This window comes from Lacerta agilis, chromosome Z (genome assembly GCF_009819535.1).
Source record: "Lacerta agilis isolate rLacAgi1 chromosome Z, rLacAgi1.pri, whole genome shotgun sequence".
Classification (NCBI taxonomy): Eukaryota; Metazoa; Chordata; class Lepidosauria; order Squamata; family Lacertidae; genus Lacerta; species Lacerta agilis.
Genome location: NC_046331.1, coordinates 20,960,934 through 20,980,031, shown reverse-complemented (window position 1 = coordinate 20,980,031; position 19,098 = coordinate 20,960,934). Strand labels below are relative to the sequence as shown.

The 19,098-nt window shown below is 40.6% G+C and overlaps 1 protein-coding gene across 1 annotated transcript in view; it reads right to left on the bottom strand.

The window, feature by feature from the left end:
* Positions 1 to 19,098, bottom strand: part of LOC117040073 (ligand of Numb protein X 2-like) — a 39,794-nt gene that overhangs the window by 12,394 nt on the left and 8,302 nt on the right. The window contains exons 2-4 of the mRNA XM_033137618.1: positions 7,734 to 8,193; positions 1,899 to 2,125; positions 395 to 591 (exon numbers count right to left, since the gene is read on the bottom strand). Coding sequence (XP_032993509.1) covers positions 395 to 591; positions 1,899 to 2,125; positions 7,734 to 8,134 — 825 coding nt within the window. The 5' untranslated portion in view covers positions 8,135 to 8,193. The remainder of the gene's footprint in view (positions 1 to 394; positions 592 to 1,898; positions 2,126 to 7,733; positions 8,194 to 19,098) is intronic.

Sequence of the window (19,098 nt, the reverse complement as noted above, 5' to 3'; positions counted from 1 at the left end):
GCATTGTGTATGGTCTTTATCTGGTTTGGTAATAACTGTAATGTAAGCTTGATTAAATATTGTTGACAAAATATCTCATCATATAATTAATGAAGTTTTGGTGCCAATATATATATCTATATATGTCTTATACCATTCAGTGGGGAATCCATCCAATCCTAGTGTTTTGCCACTTGTCATTTTAAGGATAGTTTGATATCCATTTAAATGAATAGATTCTCATTATAGTGGATATTCTTTTCTTCCAAATCTTTACACCAGTTTAAAGACTTTCAAAATGCTCCCATATATCTCCTCCCCTTGCAAACTAATTTTCAAACATGATTTTTCATTTTAATGTCCTGGAACTGATTTGTAATTTTACTCTGAAGCCTTTTAATTATATCAAACCTACTTCCAGGATATGGTCTCCAGGCGCTATTTTTCCATCTGCAGCAACAACTGAATCCCGAAGAACTTCTTGGACAACAATGTTGCCAAGTGGGGTGTCTTTACCCCCAACTATCCGCATCCCAAGTTCTTCCTCAGGGTCTTCTCGGTGAATTTCAATTGTACTTGTCTCTGCTAAAAGACTGGCTCTTTGGGGTAAATCTGAAAGTGAGAATCAGAGATGGGAGTGGGAAGACAAAGGAGACACACTTGCACATCAAATCTAGAAATTTTAAATACTGGCTACCCATTTCACTGGTTCTGAACAGCCCAGTATGCAAAATAAATATAACTTTCCATTTCCTAAGACTTAATTTTCATTTATTCCTAGCAAAACAGAAACAAAAGTGAACTATACAGGATGTTTCCAAAAGTGCACTTTTGTCTCCTCTCCTTGGTTCATCTGTGGATATGTATTGTACAAATACAGTACAATCATCAGCACCTGTGCTTATTATGGACAGAAATAAATAAACTAAAATAGAAACTTATATAAACAGGGCTATGTATTCTACACTTAAACTTCTGCACTAAGAAAATCTGAACTATGCAATCTATATAAACAATGCAAATGGGCAGATTTGACCATTTCCTCTTATTTAGGTTTTATTATTCATAGGAGAGTAAAAATCTATGTAAGACACTGAATCCCTGCTTACAAATGACTAGAAATCCTACAAAGCTACTTATTTGGCTTCTGAGATTTCAAATGCATTGTCTATACACTTTCAAACATGTATCCTTGCAACTTACCTTTAAAAAAATAAAAAATACAATGGTACCCCGTGTTATGCACGTGATCCATTCCTGATCGCGCTACGTAACACGGGCGTGCGTAACACAAACGCCCCCTCAAAAAACGGAAGTACCGCGATTTGAGCGCTTCTGTGCATCTGCAAAGTGCGCAGAAGCATTCTGCGCATCCGGGGGTTGCGTGCACTCCGGAAATGCTTCCGGGTTGCAAGTGTTCTTAACTCGAACGTCCGCAACCCGGGATGTGCATAACCCGGGGTTCCACTGTAAAGTCAAGATTCTTAGAAAGTTGGGTTCTGCCCCCAGTACAGTAAAACCTTGGCTCCCGAACGCCTCCATTTTGGAACTTTTGGCTCCCGAACGCTGAAAACCCAGAAGTAAATGTTCTGATTTTTGAATGTTTTTCGAAGCCAAACCTCCGACATGGCTTCCGCTTGAGTGCAGGAAGCTCCTGCAACCAATCACAAGTCACGCCTCAGTTGTTGAACATTCCAGAACCAAACAGGCTTCCGGAATGGATTACGTTCGACAACCGAGGTCTGATTATACCACAATTTGAGCAGCCTTGCTTATAAAACTGTGGCTTTCAACTCTTTTACCACAAACTAATGAATTTTTGCAAACTTATCAGATGGAATGAAAACTCAAAATAATTTTTGCAAAGGCAGACTTGCTTTCTCTGACCATAGAATTCATTCTGAGAGATGAATGCATACCTTCTTCACTCCCATCAAAGGCTGGATTAATCAATCCAGGTTCCGGTGTCTCCAGGGAAACCACTGCAGCTATTGAACTTCCAGAAACAAGGGATGACACTACGTTCAATATCTCAGGCTCCTTTATAGTACTCGCTTCCTGTCTGGAAAGAGAATCTCCCTTCAACCTGAGGCGAGGGTTCTTTTTCCTTTCAAGATGAGCTTTGAACTTCTTGAACCCAGGACACCTGCATGAGAAGGCAAAAATCTATGAAAGGAGATGTATCTTCCATTACACACCATTATGATAGGGACATGTAAGTACTTCACAAAGCACCACAAATTCTGACAACCACACAGTTTCCACCAACAAGATGGGTGGGGTGGCTGCTTTCACATAGTTTTCCTATCCAATATGCAGATGCCATTGTCAGCTTAAATAAATCCGTAAATTTAAGAAATCAGAGAAGAGAGAAAGGTGTTACTTTCATTTGCTATGGAGTAACTCTCATTTGCTCCCTTGTTTACTAATCAAGCACTGTATATTATTTACAATATATACATCTTTTAATGCATAAGCAAATATTTGGGACTCAAGAAGAGCAAAAGAATTGCTGTGAATTAAGCATATTGGTAGTCCACGACTTTAGTTTTCAAGAGGTGCTTTGTACGTCCCATATATTTTCTAATGATTTCTGTCAAGTCAATTATATAACAGGTTACAGTGATTCATTTATTTAAGTTTGCTTAGTTCAAAGATTTTTTTCCAAAGGTTAAGCTCTGTCTAGGTCTGCCAAGGAATGAACAAGACAGCAAATTTAGACTCCCAGATGCATTAGAGCTTAGGGGTATTTGGGGGGTGGGTTGCACATTGATGAGTCAAGATGAGGACTTGTTGGTACTAAGTTTGCATTTATGTTAATAAGGATCCCTCCTTTTTTCTTTGGTTTATCAGTGATGCTGCCAAGCATTATCATTAGTGTGCATTTAAGTTCTGACAATTAGGGCAAAAATTAACTAGGAAGTATCTCATCTTCTAGGGACGGCGTTTCCATGCACTGCTCTGGTTTGCCAGAAGCGGCTTTGTCATGCTGGCCACATGACCTGGAAGCTGTACGCCAGCTCCCTCAGCCAATAAAGCGAGATGAGCACCACAACCCCAGAGTCATCCATGACTGGACCTAATGGTCAGGGGTCCCTTTACCTTTACCTCAAATCCATAAGCTAGTGTATTGCTAGCTTTGTATTTGACTCGGCATCCATATTCCTCAACTCAAACGTTTCCCTACAGCCCACCCCTTCCCTGCTGCTTCTGTTGGGTTTCAGTTTCTTCCTAAGGTTAATACATAATTAAACATTCCAGCTTAGTCATACTCTAACTTAAAACTCTGAGCTGAGTAAATGTGAGAAGAAAAAGATCTAAAAAGACACAAGAATGTGAGTGACTAAAAGAGACAGCCTTCTGCTAAGTCCTGCATTGCACGTGGTTGGACTAGAAGATCCTCAGGGTCCCTTCCAACTTTACAATTCTGTGATTTCAAGTCCATACCAGAAAGTGTCTGTGTGAAAGGACACCAAAAGTTGCAATGGCTAAGGATGTAAGAAGAGTCCTGCTAAATCAGAACAAGGGTCCATCTAGCATAGCATCCAGCTTCCAACGCTGGCCAGCTGATATCTCTGGAACACTGATACACAGGTCAATTGAGGCTCACTTAGGTGCAAGTCCCAATGGCTTCAGAGAGGCTTACCTAATACCAGTAAGAGAGCACATTAGTCTGTAATCCTATGCACCCTTACCTGGAATTTAAGACTCACTGAACTTGATTGAGCTTGCTTCTGCATAGCATAAAACTACACTATTAATTTTGCATTCTGTTCACTGCACTATTAATTCTACAGCTCTGTGAAGAGGGAAAGTCTGCATTTTTACTCTCTCGGAAATATATGAACTCTAGAGCTCCATCATGAGAACACAAAGCACTACGACCAATATCCTCAAGCCATATACTTCGAAAATACTCCCCAATGATACTGACTCAGAAGGACATAAGAACTACACTCTATTTAGTTAGGAGAACCATGTTTCAGAGGAAGCGTAACTATTCATGTTTATTTGAGACTTTGTACCAGGTGGTACGCAGGTGGTGTTGTGGGTTAAACCACAGAGCCTAGGGCTTGGCAATCAGAAGGTTGGCGGTTCGAATCCCCATGACGGGGTGAGCTCCTGTTGCTCGGTCTCAGCTCCTGCCAACCCAGCAGTTCTAAAGCACGTCAAAGTGCAAGTAGATAAATAGGTACCGCTACGGCGGGAAGGTAAACAGCATTTCTGTGTGCTGCTCTGGTTCGCCAGAAGCGGCTTAGTCATGCTGGCCATATGACCCGGAAGCTGTACGCCGGCTCCCTCGGCCCATAAAGTGAGATGAGCACCGCAACCCCAGAGTCATCCACAAATGGACCTAATGGTCAGGGATCCATTTACCTTTACCTTACCAGGTGGTACCAGGTGGGTTTAAGTCTTAAATGTAAATAGATTATCCATTTATAACCCATTGGCTCAATTGAAAAGCCAAATTAGCAGCAGTCTCACACATTCTCTTCCATCCTACTCTCTCTTGGCTTCACTTTTAGCTTGCAGAGATGACAAATGTTCAAACTACCGTACTGTTTGTGTTAAATATGATAAGAGCTAAGCCAAATGAGAAGGAAGGAGGAAAGTCACAAATCCATGGCCCATTTCCAGGATAGTCTGACTTGAACTACCGTTTCTATTTATTAATTTATTAGATGTATAACCTGCTCTTCCTTCCAAAGCTGCCTAGGGTGGCAGCCAAACAAACACTAAATCGAAACATCTAAAAAATGTTTTTTTCAGAATACCAAGCTGTCCACACACCAGCTTGAGGAAGGGTGAGTTGTACCCAATGCACATCCTACTCAGAGTAGACCCATTCAAATGAATTAATGTGACTAATTTAGGTCCATTAGGTCTACTCTGAGTAAAACTTAGTTGGAGACCACTTAATCATTCTTGGATCAGTTAAGCAGTGGTACAGGGCTCATTAAATACATATCCTAATTAGAAACAGTTAATAAGGTCTTAGTTCGCCAAAACATTATCTGTTCTTTATAAAATTAAGAGATTGAGGACAAAATATTAGAATATTTTAAATTTTTGGACTTTGTTTGCAATGCTGTTTTACAAATTATGAATTGTTTTAGTATTTTTTAAAGATTTTTTTTGAGTGTGCACTATATCAGAAAAAAATTAACTTTTTTTAAAAGTAACATTCAGACATACAGTACAGTACTGAAATTCTAACTCAATTGCCATCTGGACAGTCTTCAGTCTGGCTGGCTGTATCAGCACCAGTCTGCTATGTTACACCTTACAGCTACAGAAAAAAGTATGTTGTTCTGCTAGAAACAAACATGTAGCCTTCAAATTACTAAAACACGTTTGCTCTTTTTATTAGCTTTTTATTAGCTCATGATATGTATGATATATATGTTAAACCCAAGATAGGTTCTGTTTACAATCTAGTACTGAAATAAATGTTATAGGCACACCACAACCTACAGAGAAAAGGCTGTAATACAGGCAGGCTCCACTACTGGAAAGCTCGGTATCTGAAATCTGTTATCTGAACACAAATAATTATTCCCGAATGGCTGATTCAGATAACCAAGCAGCTTGAGTTTGCCACTTCTTTCTTGTGTTTTGCTGGTTGGTGGCAGCTATTTCAGGGGGGCAGGGAGAGAGATTGGAGAATCAGGGAGGAGAGCTGTTTTCCCTTTGTTTGGCCTTTCCTGATTGGCTGCAGCGATCTCAGGCAGAAACCAGGGAGGGATAGAGAAGAGACATATCATGGATTAGAAATGTTCCCATAAGAAATAATAGAAATTATCAGCTTGTTGTGTGAATACTTGCCAAATGAACAATTAACGTCCAATTAGACCAGCAGCTCTTCACATGCAGGTGCTTGTGAGAGCCATCAGCAGCTTTGCAGCTTAACAGTACAATCCTAACCATGTCTACTCAGAAGTGAGGCTAAGATTATAGTCAAAAACTTCATATGTCTGACAATGTAAAAACATTTTTTGTTGAAACTATCCATATAGCTTTCTTCACTAGTCAATATTTTAATTTAGAGAAAGATGGTTTACATTAGTGCATACACATAACATAAGACTATGATTATGTCAGGAAAGGAAAGGGGAATTAAAATTACTCCGGAAAGAGGAAGGATGGCACTTTCATAAGACTAGCCTGCTATTTAAAAACTGTGGGTAGAAGGGATGCAGAGTTATGTCAGCAAGAGGCCTTGCTTTTCATTACCACAAATTGCTCCTATTTATCTGGTTCATCCTCATATGCACCCTCTCCAAGTATACTGACATTAAATGTCTAAGTTACTTTTATAATCTGCCCGCTTCCTTTGAAACAGAAAACTTCCAGACTTCCTGTTTGGCTGCCATGATGAACAGCTGCCCATTACATCAGAGCTGTCTTGCACGGAATATTTTGAAGATAAGATGGGAGTAATCACCCTCCCACCCCACCCCAGGGCCGGGGGGGGGGGGAGGGCAGCTTCACCCGCAGATCACCCAACACCTACTCCCAATCCAGAAGGAATGAGCGGGCAGGGGGCGCTGGATGGAAAGCACCGTGCATCTCTTTGGCAACTCTCCCAAACCACTGCCATGAGCAATGAACACCTGCTTTTTAAGATGAAATTTGGACTTAATTAACGGGCATGCTCTGAGCAAGGGGAGGTAAATTACTCTGCTAACTGATTCAGCCACTGGGGTGCCAAAGGATTTGAGTGGAAGAAGGTTTACCATCACTACGGGACTGGTATGTTGGAACGGAAGGGGGGGTGAGCCTACATTACTTCTTTTTTATATACTTTGTATTTGCTGTCTTACTTGGCAAATCTCCCTGGAAGGACTGACTGCCGGATTGCTTATGTATGCAAGCAGGACTGGAGAATATTTTATTATTGTTATAATTTTGGTCTAATTATTAACTGTGTGGAAATGATTTATGAATTTGCAATTACATTCAACAGATTTTTAAGAATAGAAGATGGAAATTATGGTTTCTAGCTAAAGTACAGGCTTGTTTGTTTCGGAAGGAGATAAAACAAAGAAGTTTGGACATATGCCAGGTACAATTGGCAGAAACCTGGATTTCCTCCATCTTGGGACGTGTCATAGTGGAAAATCACAGGTGCGAGAGAGCGAAAGTGAAACACCACAGACAGACTGTCGGAGTACAAAGACTATAAAGAGAGAAATAAAGAAAGTAAACTCCTACACAGAAACGTACTATATTGATCTAACCTGCTTGCCAGGTGAACTCAGAGGCTGTTAAAAATAAACAAAGGTTTAACATCGGATTGTTTTATTGGAACTACCTGAACTAATTAAGAGAAGCAGCATAAATGTGAGATTATCATCACCCCCCGAACCTCAGGGCATGGGAAGCCAACCAAAGACTTATAATTTGGCATAAAATTTGGATCATTTGATTATTATATAATTTGGAATGTTATTAATGTGGTTTTATTGGATTGTTAAAATAGAAAATTTAATAAATATTATTATTTAAAAAGAAACAGAAAACTTCCACATGAATACACACATTTGAAAAATGGGAAATAGCCTATTAACATACTTTAGTGGTTAAGCAATCTATTTCTTAACCAAGAATGCTGCTCAGTTGCCCTCTATTGTTAATATATGCAATATTCAGGCCAAAAATAAACAAAAATTTTAAGTTACTAATAAAGGTGAAGGAGCCAGAGAGGATAAGATGCAAGTATACTTAATGGCACTACTGAACCGTATACACACCTGTTTTGTAAGTGAGCCTCTAACTCACACCGTTGCATAGTGTGCTTACAATCTTCTTGAAAGGGGCAGAGGACAATGAGCTTATCAAGTAAATTCCGCACTAAAAGGGAAGACTTCCGGCACTGCTGGAAGGACAGTTTTTTCCGATCCATAGGGCAGAAGTCATACTCCTGCATGAAGTTCTCAAGGCACTTAAAACAGTATGTGTGTCCACAAGGTGTGTCCATAGGCTGCAGCAAAGGCTGAAGGCAAATATGGCAAGTGAGCTCATCATCCACTTCATCCTGGAAGTTATAAAGATGATTGTCTGGCAACAAGTGGAGCTGCCCACACTCATGGCACAGTTCTCCAACTTTGAAGACTGGTTCTTCTCCTGCCGTCTCAGCCATGGCACCCAACATCTGGCGTGTTTACAATCAGGGGCAAGGCAGGTCTTTTGGCGGTAGTGAAGAGAAGATACCTAAAATGAAGAAACGAATGCTTATCAGAAGGTTACACCAGCAGACTGATCCAAGTCTGGTCTTCTGGGGGAAAGCTGTGATGTCACATGTCACTCTTCTCCTTGCCTATTTTGTTTAAGTACACTTTAAAAAGTTTATCTTTGATGATATAAGGGCCAATGTGTTTAACAAAAAAGTGGTAGACAGCATCTTTCAAATTTTATCCATGAAATTCTCACCAGGGCAGCATCAATAAGAAAATGATTGGGGGCAAACAAAAGTGCTTTTCTATGGTTAGAGATCTTCCCCTGCAATGTGTGCTTCACCTGAGGTCATTAATTAGTCTGACTTTACATTCTCTGCCTTGTGGCTTGGGTTGGTAAATATTTACTGATGTGAATAAGAACTATGAACCACTATTCAATAACAGTGGCAGGAGTTGTGTGAAATGTGTTAAGTCAACAAATTATCCCAATATTTCCAACTACAACGCCGGGAAGTGCTGCAATGGATCTTTACAGAAGGAATTCTGCCCCTTCCTACTTGATAAGGTAGAAAGGAAAAATTTTAAATTAGGTAATATTTCAAAACATCAAATCAATTTTTAATTTACTTTACTCTCCAATGTATACAAATTTTATGTAGTAAAAGATACAATATTTTTATATAAGTAATGTACTTTAGATAACTGAAGACATTTGTTTGTAAGGCCATTTAAAATTACCTGCAATTGATCCACTCTCCACCCACCCAGTTAAGACTGATGTCATTGGGAACATTTATGCTACTTTTGCAACTTGTGATCCAATTCAAAACTCATTTTCAGTCTGCTGACAGATTTATTGCTTGACATTGACAAAGCTGTCTGAGAAGAGATGCTTTTAAGCCGAGCAGTTTTGCAACTATAAACAGATACAGATATCAGTGTCATTTCCTTAGACAATTTCTAATACAAACTTAGAAGAGAATATTTTTGTTATCACCCAAGCATCTTATAATACAATTCAATAAGATTATTAACTTTGCAAGCAGTTAACACCCTTCATTAAGTAACTAAAGTCATATTCAGCAGATGTTCATTGTGACCCTTGCAGATAGTAATTATAAACAGAGTACAAACACTCAGTAAAATATCTAACTCTAGTTGTATTTATGTAACTTTATTTTACATTTCCAACCTAACCCATTTCATAATCACATAATAAAGATATATTTTACATCTGTTTTTAAAATTTGTTATGATAGATACTCATAACAAATTATAAGGAAATAGACTGGTCAACAGGGAAAAGATGCAATGAAAAAGGACTAAAAATATGTTGTGGGAGAAACTGACATTATAGAATGAAAATTGAAATGTGTGAGAGAAGGGTCGAGGAAATGAATGTGAATATTGTGTTTGCAGGAGAAACTGTTGGAAGGAGGTAAGGCTGAAGTCTGTTGCTATGTCAGAAGGCAGTTGATATGCCACATGACTTAGTCGGACACATAGCTGTTGTTTAGGAATGCTTAAAGTATAAATATTGCTGTACCTTCTACCCAATGCGGCACTTTCCCCTTGGCCTAATTAGTGTCCCTTGCAATGCTAAATAATGACCTCCTGTTTGACTGATGATTAGTGTTTGAATTCTATTGGCTGTTCCAGGCAGCCCAGTGTATTGGTCTGGAACCCCAGAATTTCCCCAACATGACAAAATGAAATATCAGAGTAATGGAAGGCAGTCTATATGGCAGGATGTAGAGACTAAGGTTCTCCAAATGTTGTTATACTACTCCAACTCCCATCAGTGTCAATCAATGGTTCAGGCACAAAGGGAGTTGTAATCTGGCAACCCCTGGAGGACCACAAGTTCCCCATCCCTGCTTTATGCCCTCAGATTTCTACATATTTAACATAGCCCTGAACACCTTGTGACCCATCAAGCTAATCACAGCTTACTACCACTTTGAGCAACCCACCTAGATTGGCCAAGGTCTGCATTCAATGGGGTAAAAATTATGCTGGTTCATAATAATGTACAGGAAAAGGGGGGGGGAGGACTGTAAGTTGCCCAACATACAATTTCAGCTTCTGTTTTAATTCTTCATTGTTATCAGCCCCCTTGAAGTCCTGACAGAATAAAAATAAACAGAGTAAAATAAATTTTCTTTCAAATACTGATGTTTTACTCCATTACTGCCCAAGTTTTACACCAAAATTCTTGGAGATCAAATCGAAGTAGCTCTTAACCACTGAGGCTCATATTTCTAACATCCAAGAAAGTGTTGAACATACCTCATTACTTCTCTTAAGTCCATAAAAGGAAGCTGCTCAGACTGTTAAAAACTCAGGCCTGACCTTAGCGATGAAAGACAATCCACACCTGTCTGCACAATGGTAAAATGAAAAGCCCTCCTAAGCATGGCAAGCTGAAACTAGTCTGTTGAGTCCTCAGTGACTGAATCAGAAAGCAGATGTTCCATGTGGTGTTATTCAATAAGAGTTTCTGAATTATGTGTAAAACTGGGCATTATTTCAGCCTTGTAAATGAACCCGCAAAAGTTATTGCCCCACAAAAAATGCTTCTTAGGCTAAAAAGAGTTCTGATTCTCCTGTAGTAGCTACCTGCATTTCTATGACAAACGAGGAAGGGCTTTGCTTCCTCTGGCAGCCCAACTGGTTTCTGTAGTAATGGGTAATGATACAAGTTAAACATTGTCTCCAGGTATTATAGGTTGGAGCCAAGTCTCCACCTGTTAGTGTTCTTGTGGTTACTTTCATTTTCCTATGCAGTTGCATTAAGCTGATAATCAATAAAAAGCATCTTGTTCTGGGTCTACAAAAGTGAGTAGGCCTATGCTGGGCACAGTAGAGAGATGCAGCACCCTGTCCCTCCTTCGGCAGTGTGCATGAAATTCCATGGCAAGCTGTTTAAGCTGCTGCAACAACCCTCTGGAGCAACCTCTTAAAAGAGATTCCCGAAGCCCCATCTACTTAATGTTTCACACACTGTCTTCTTTGATGTGTAGGAGGGTTAAACTGTTCTGTCACTGGCTGTGTTAATGTATTTTAAATGATGGAAGTTCTGCAATGTATTTATAATTTTTGATTTTTATCTCTAATATTTTATAGCAGTTTTTGTACTTTGCTTGTAATACCTGTGAACTGCTTAAGTGTTTCTTTTAAAAATGTGAAGAACTATATAAATTATATATCCTACAGTTATCAGGCTAGAACTTAAGTATTTGCAGTATTTTATTACTCTAAACCAGGGTTTCCCGAACTTGGGTCTCCAGTTGTTTTTGGACTAAAATTCCCATCATACTTGACCACTGGTCCTGCTAGCTAGGGATGATGGAAGTTGTAGTCCCAACAACTGGTTTGGGAAACCCTGCTCTAAAGTTTAAATAAACTCAGCTTTTAAAAGTTCCCAGATTACTGAGAGAGGAAATGAAGCTTTATTCCGCTCACTGGTTTTCAAGCTGTGTTCCAAGAGAGCTTGGCATTCTATGCAAGCTTATGAGTGTTTGGTAACCAGATTGGTAACAAGGGGGAAATTCCTCTAAAAGCTTGTCCACTACTTGTTCTTCCCAACAGGCATGGAGGAAGCCTCCTTGCTACCCAGGGTGACGAACGGAGGCACTCCCTGGGGGCGTGCACACTCCATCGTCGGGCCGCTGCTGCTTCCGCGGCGACCTTTCGAACCGCAGAGCTAAAAGGTGGCTTGTGGGGCTACCGCACGCGATCGGCAGCTCCACGAGCCACCTTTTCATTCTGCGGCTCGAAAGGTTGCCACAGAAGCAGCAGCGGCCCGACGATGGAGTGCACACACAGGCACACTCCGTCTGGGTCGGCGCTGCTGCTTCTGTGGCGACCTTGCAAGCCGCAGAGCGAAAAGCAGCAGGGGCGGGGCAGCCCCATAGCGGCGCCGGTGGGTGGGCCCTGGGGCAGAGCAGCCTCACTCCGCTGCTTGCTCACAGGCCACAGAGCAGGTTTGCGAGAAGGCTGCGGGGCGAGGCTGCCTCGCTCCGTGGCTTGCTCAGGGCCCGCCCAAGTGTCACCCCCTCCCCTGGAAACTGGGGCGGTCTGCCCCCCTCACGACGCCGCTGCTTCCCAAGCAATGTGCAGCAGCTAGTGTGTTGGATGCATCCTAGGATATGCTGATGAGACCCAACACGACTGGCCAGTGTTCCATGTGAGCTACCTACACCCTCCGATTTGTTTCAGTATCATGAATTCCATAGCAGACACTTGAGGATTCCAAGTCAATATGGAATGGATTCCTGAAGGAAGAACCTTTGAAAACCTGCCCATGCTGTGCTATAACATCAAAAGCAGAGAGAAGTTTTTACATTTTTAAGTAGCATGAAACAGTGGCTATATGAAGGCTGCTACAGAAGCCAACCTGAACAGTTAAAGGCTTGCAGGATTCCTCAGCAAAGTCCTGTCTATTGGGGCTATTCTATGGATTTTCCATAGAGGGCTTACCTGGTGGTGGTTGCAGAGGCTGTCTGGCAGGCAGAAGTGCCATGGTAAGTGCTGGGCAGTTGGGAGCCATCACTTTCCACAATAACCTTGATGTAGCAGAGTTCCACAGCATTGTAATAAATTTAAACAGTGAGCCCTGACCAACAACAGTCAGAACTTAAGGGTGGTGGTGGGAATTAAAGGATGTCCCTGGGCATGCATCAGTGGTAGAGAGTGCTGTGTGCAGACTCCAGGCATTTTTACCCTCTCAGCCATATTGTTACTTTCAAGCAGCAGGGTTATCTCCCCACTCCAGGGGCCAGTTTACATTATCATTACCGCTGTTCTAATAACCCCTGATGCCTGAAATAAAAGAACAATTGCATGCTGCTGGTTTCTAGCTATAAAATGCCAAATGAGGCACCCATTATGCTTTATAGTCTTGCTAATTTAAAATTATTCCCTACAATAGTAGCAAGTTGTCTGCTCTTGCCTCTAATCATGTCAAATTACAGTGCTTTCACCATTTGCTGAATCACACATATTCTCTTTGTATTTACACATCTATGGCATTATAGCATACTAATAACTTAGTTATGCCAAATATAAAGACAATGTTGAGTCTTTCAGTTCATTTTGCATTTTATTTAATCTTCAAATCTAGGAAGAAATCCAAGGAATGAAATGCTGACTAAAGCAGTGTTCTTCAACTTTTGCTGGCTCAACTGCAAAACACCTAGCTTTTAAGATCCTACAGGCAACATCATATTCTGTTCTTCCTATCAAACAAAATAATAATATATCTCAAGGAAAAGTAAAATAGAATCCTGGCCTCAGGCAGTAAAAAAAAAAAAACAAAAAAAAACCCAACAACTAGAAATTTCAAGGTGGGAGGTGTTAGTACTAGGCTGCTACAAAGCAGAATACCGGTAAGCCTGTTTAGTAGGAACATGTATAATGGGCAGCTCAATTTTTATACTTGAAATAAATGCTTAGGGAACCATGGAACTAACAATGTATGTAACTTAGGTGGATTTGTAGCTGGTTGACTGACCAAACTCAAGGATGGCTCACTAACAATTTCTCACCTCCCTGGAAAAAACGCAAGTGGAGTGTCATATGTAGCGTTCTGAATGACTTGTATGAAGGAACAGAGGGGATACTCAACAAATCTGCAGATGGCACAAAACTGGGAGGGGTAGCTAAATACTGCAGAAGATAGGATTCAATATGACTTTATAACAGATTGGAGAACTGGACAAAAACTAACAAGATGAATTTCAATACTCATGTTTAGACCCTGGAATTTATTCCTTTTTATGCTGTTGCTAATACAGGAATTGGGTAAGAAAAACTCTGAACATATATTAGACTAGTTGACATGCACTTTTGAAATTAACTAAAACACTCATTCAATAAAAGAATTTTAGTCAATCCAATTCACCAAATGCTAAAAGTGGAATCCTCAAACTTTAAAGATTTGCACATAGTTAATTCTTCAATTAAGTCAACTGTATAATAGAACATTACATTGCATAAGCAGCATGGACCTCATCCTAGAAGACAGGATATGCAACATTCCAGTTCCTTGCCTAGCAAATAAACAAGTGTAGCAGTCCTTGTGTGCTTTTGTGAGTAGATCAAAAGATAAGCCCGGTGTTAAGGGTTGATAAGAACATGAGAAGGTCATATGTCTTGAGCCTTTTCACAGTCCAGGTGGCAAAAATATTGACAAGCAGATTAGACATGGCAACAGAATTTATGTGCAACCAACCCAGTGTCCTACAGGAACTAGAAAAACCGGTGGAAGTATGCGTTTAATGCAATCAGTATCATCCCAAAAGAGTAAACTACTGCACTATTCTGCCATCACTTTTTCCTATCCATGATCACGCAATCTTGCAAAACCAACCGTACATATATTACTAACTAATAAAAAATGTCTTCCAGCCAACCTGCCAACTCATATCTTTTGACAGTCAGACAAAAGGCCAAGTGTCACTGTCACTATTTATGTCAGCTTGTAGTCAAAATTTTGGAACCCTATGGTTGGACTTGAGATATTTGGTTTGTGGGATTATCTGAATTCTGATAAAGTGTTAAGCAAAATATTTACTAAAACAGTTTCATTGCTACAGTATTTGGTTTAAACTTTTCAATGCATACCCATATGAATATATGTATGTACTTGGCAACCTAGGATAACATTTCTTGTATCTGATGAGGTTGACTAGTCTGTGAAAGCTTGCACCATAATACATTTGTTCAGTCTTGTAAAGAAGTATGTGAGTATGATCCTTCTGCCATCAACTATCCTACATATCCACCTGCATCAAATTCTTGGTTGCTCATGACTAGCACTACATTGTTAAGTACAACACTGAATTTGTTAAACTTCCTATATAGAATAAAAACTGACAAATAGCCAGGTCCAGATGGTACCCACCCTAGTTTTCTCAAATAACTCAAATGTCAGATTGCTGATCTTCTAACAAAAATATGTAACTTGCCCCTCAAATCAGCCTCCATACTTTAGGACTGGAAAGTAGTCCAAGTAATACAGTGGTACCTCTAGTTGCAGACATGATCTGTTCCAGGGTGCCGTTCGCACCCTGAAAAGTCCGCAACTAGAGCGACGGTTTTGCGCATGTGCGAAGTGCGATAGAGCATTCTGCGCATGCACGCAGAACGCTTCTGCACATGTGCGCACGGCAAAACCCAGAAGTAAACACTTCCGGGTTTGCCACATTCTTAACTTGAAAAAAAGCAATCTGAAGTGGCCGTAACCTGAGAAATGACTATCAATATTTAAAAAGTAACTTGTTAATAAACTACAGTGGTACCTCTGGTTACGAACAGAATCTGTTCCGGAGCCCCGTTCATAACCCGTGACATGCGTAACCTGAAGCACCATGTCTGCACATGTGCACGACACAATTCGGCACGTCCGCACATGCGCGAACCACCGAACCCGGAAGTAACGCGTTCCGTTATTTCCTGGTCCAGCGCGTTCGTAACCCGTGTTGTATGCATCCTGAAGCATTCGTAACAAGAGATACAACTGTATCTAAAATTAGGTGCAAGTACAGTAGTGAGGCAGCCAGGTTTGCTGATGGTGTTCAGAGGCATTAAAGCAAAAAGAATCATGGAATCATAGAATTGGAAGGGACCACAAGGATTATCTAGTCCAGTCTCCTGCAGTGCAAGAATCTTTTGCCCAAAATTGTGACGAACTCCAAAAGGACTTCTCCAAACTGAAAATGTTCAGAAATGGGCAACCAAAATGATCGAGGGAATGCAGCAACTATGTGTGCAGCTGACTCTTCCCAACCTCTAGTCTCCTCCTAGCCAAACACTTTTTGAGGCTGAGGCCCTGAGGTCAAGAACAAAGGAGATTTTATATAGAGTGTTAATGTGGAGGAAAGATAATATTTTCTTGATCACTGTCATTTAAAACAGACAGACTCTCCAAGAGTCTTTTAATACCCATGAAATTTGGAGGCAGCATAAGATATTGTCACATTTCACAGCCTTAAAACACTAAGTGGTATCAAAACCATTTGATACAACATCTGCTACCTTGCTCCTGGGTAGCAAAACCTTGCCTGCCAGCGATCAAATTTGTTTCTCAGCCACAATACTTGTGCAACCAGTTCTGAGAGTTTAGCTCGCAGAAACTCTATTTCCCATCCCCAACACAATCATATTTCTCTGCTCTTTCTTTTGGTGGATTAAGAGATGAATTAATACCAGAGTAATAACTGTTCACTTTTCTCCTGAAATGTAGGTGCTCACCAGGAACACGGTGGGGTGGGGGTGGGGCAAGAAAAGACTAACAACTAGGGTATCTGAAGAAGTGTGCATGCACATGAAAGCTTATACTAATAACAAACTTAGTTGGTCTCTAAGGTGCTACTGGAAGGAATTTTTTTTTATTTTTTTTTGACTATGGCAGACAAACACGGCTACCTACCTGTAACTAGAACTAGGAATTTGTCACCCAGCCTGCCTCAACAGAAGCAGTACTCTGGCTCTTACAGTCTTCTTTTGGAAACAAAATAGGATATAGACCACATCTTTAGCTATCTCAGAATGGCTACATTGTGAAAGGACATAAACATGTGGTCCTATGAAGGTACAAGAAGGGGCATTTCCTGTCAACTGCTCTCATGCTGGATTGTTTTCACTATTAAGTTGTGTTACAAGCTGATAAATCAACCTCTCCCAAGGTGTTGAGGTCTTTAAACTAGAGGCATTGCCATCTCTTCTGCAACTTTCAAAGGGTTTTATTTCCAGAACTCTTCAAAGCAGTTTCCTGGTCTAACTACATTCATGAAGCACTGTTTCAGGTGTTACAGCAACATATGAAGCAGTCTTCACTACAGCCTCCTGCAGCAGCCTATTTTCCTGTGGATGCCAGTCTTCCATATACACTGCCTTCACAAAGCCCACAATTAACACCACCACCACCAATTCTTTAAATACACTAGGAGTAGTAAACCAGCTAAGGAGGTGGTTGAACCTTTGGTATAGAAGGGACTTAAAATGTTAAAAGAGTAAAAGGAGATTGGCAAGAAGCTGAAATCATTTCTCTTCACTGTGGAAGATGTAGGGCAGATCCCTGTGCATGAGCTAACTCACGTGTTTTTCAACCTTTTTTGGGCAAAGGCACACTTGTTTCATGAAAAAAATCACGAGGCACACCACCATTAGAAAATGTTAAAAAATTTAACTCTGTGCCTATATTGACTATATATAAAGTAATTTTTCAATTTTTCCCACGGCACACCAGGCAACATCTCGCGGCACACTAGTGTGCCGCGGAACAGTGGTTGAAAAACACTGAGCTAACTTATCTGGAAGTCCTAGAGTCTTGGAAGCCGAGGCAAAGCATAATGACAGGAGATCCCTTAGGCCAGCACTTCCCTAACTCTACCCAAGAGTTCTTAAAGAACTCAAATGTGAAAGTGCAGATCTTCTAACAAAACTATGCAAAGTATCCATAAGATCAGCCTCCATACCCAAGGATGAGAAAGTCAATGTAACACCAGCTCTTAAAAAGGCATTCAGAGAGGATGGTCTATCTACAGGCATGCGGCTGACAAAGAGTTGCCATGGCCCAACATACCTTAATGGCAAGGAAAGCCAACCTGTGGCTCTCCAGAAGTTGGTGAACTACAACTGCCATGTGCCTTAGCCAGCATAGCAAACAGCCTAAGATGTTGAGAGCAATATTGAAAGATATTGGGTCATAGAAAATAGAATAGCTGGGTGTTAATGAGTAGATACTACATTCAGCTGCAGGACAAATCTTTTACCTTTTTCCATCTCTCTCTCTCTCTCTCTCTCTCTCCTTTCTCTCCCCCCCCCTCCTTTCATATTTCCCCTTTTACATTCCCTCCTCCATTTGTGTATCTTTGGACAAATATCAATAAATAGAGATATTATGAGATGTTGAGAGCTGAGGTTCAGAAATTAGCCAGGCAGGTGCCAATTGCGACCATGTGAAGAACTCTGGCTGCCAGGTTGGTGACTGACATTGGCAAGCTGGTCTTGACGACAATTTGAGTTGTTGCTTGAAAAGATTGAGTTATTGCAATATATGAATGCTTGCCTCCTGTCTGTTATTGATTGTAGGGTGCATAAAAGAGTTGTATTTTTTCAGCTTCACATATTATCATTTTCTTGGCATTTATCTTCAAAGCCTCAAACTGCAAGGGTCCAGCATACCTCATGGCAGGAATAACCAACCAGCCATAATAGCCAATGGTCAGGAGTAATGATCAACAACATCTGGAGGTCACCATTTTGGCTACCCGATTTATTAAAGGGGTAGTCAAGTGGCAGCTTACCAACCAGTTGGCTCCTTCTGGCTCCCATCTTGCCTAGCTTGAACCAAGCTGCTTCAGTCTCTACATTCTGAGCTGAGCAGCCTCTCACAGGGCACTCTGTACACTGGAAATTCACTTAAATGCTAGTAATGTACCGTAAGTGTTCCTCTTGTACCTTGTTGCCTCTCCATTTCTACACAAGGCTTTTCCTCGAAGTAAGAATGATTCAACCAGATACTGTAATGCTGTTCTGCACAATCATGGTCAAATAGATGTCAGTACTGACAAATACTGTTCAGGTATGTGCAGCTTCAAATTGAGAAATGAGGTGGTTTTAACCACTCACATTTTGTTACCACACATATAGGAGGACACAACAACACAATCATGTAACTTTTAATGGTCTACTAACCAGGTAAACAATCTGCCCAGTCTCTCTCTTCTACTTTTCCCAACAAGTGGATATTTGAGCCTAGAAATAAATTAAAGTTATTGTGGATTTCTCCCTTCCCAGTTATTAATGCCTATAAATAAATTTCTGCCTAGCCACCTAAATTTATCTACGCTAAAGATCTAAACAGGAATTTTGTGAGTCAGGTTACACAGGAATGTAGTCATGGCATAAGTTTAGAAAGAGGTCAAAGGGA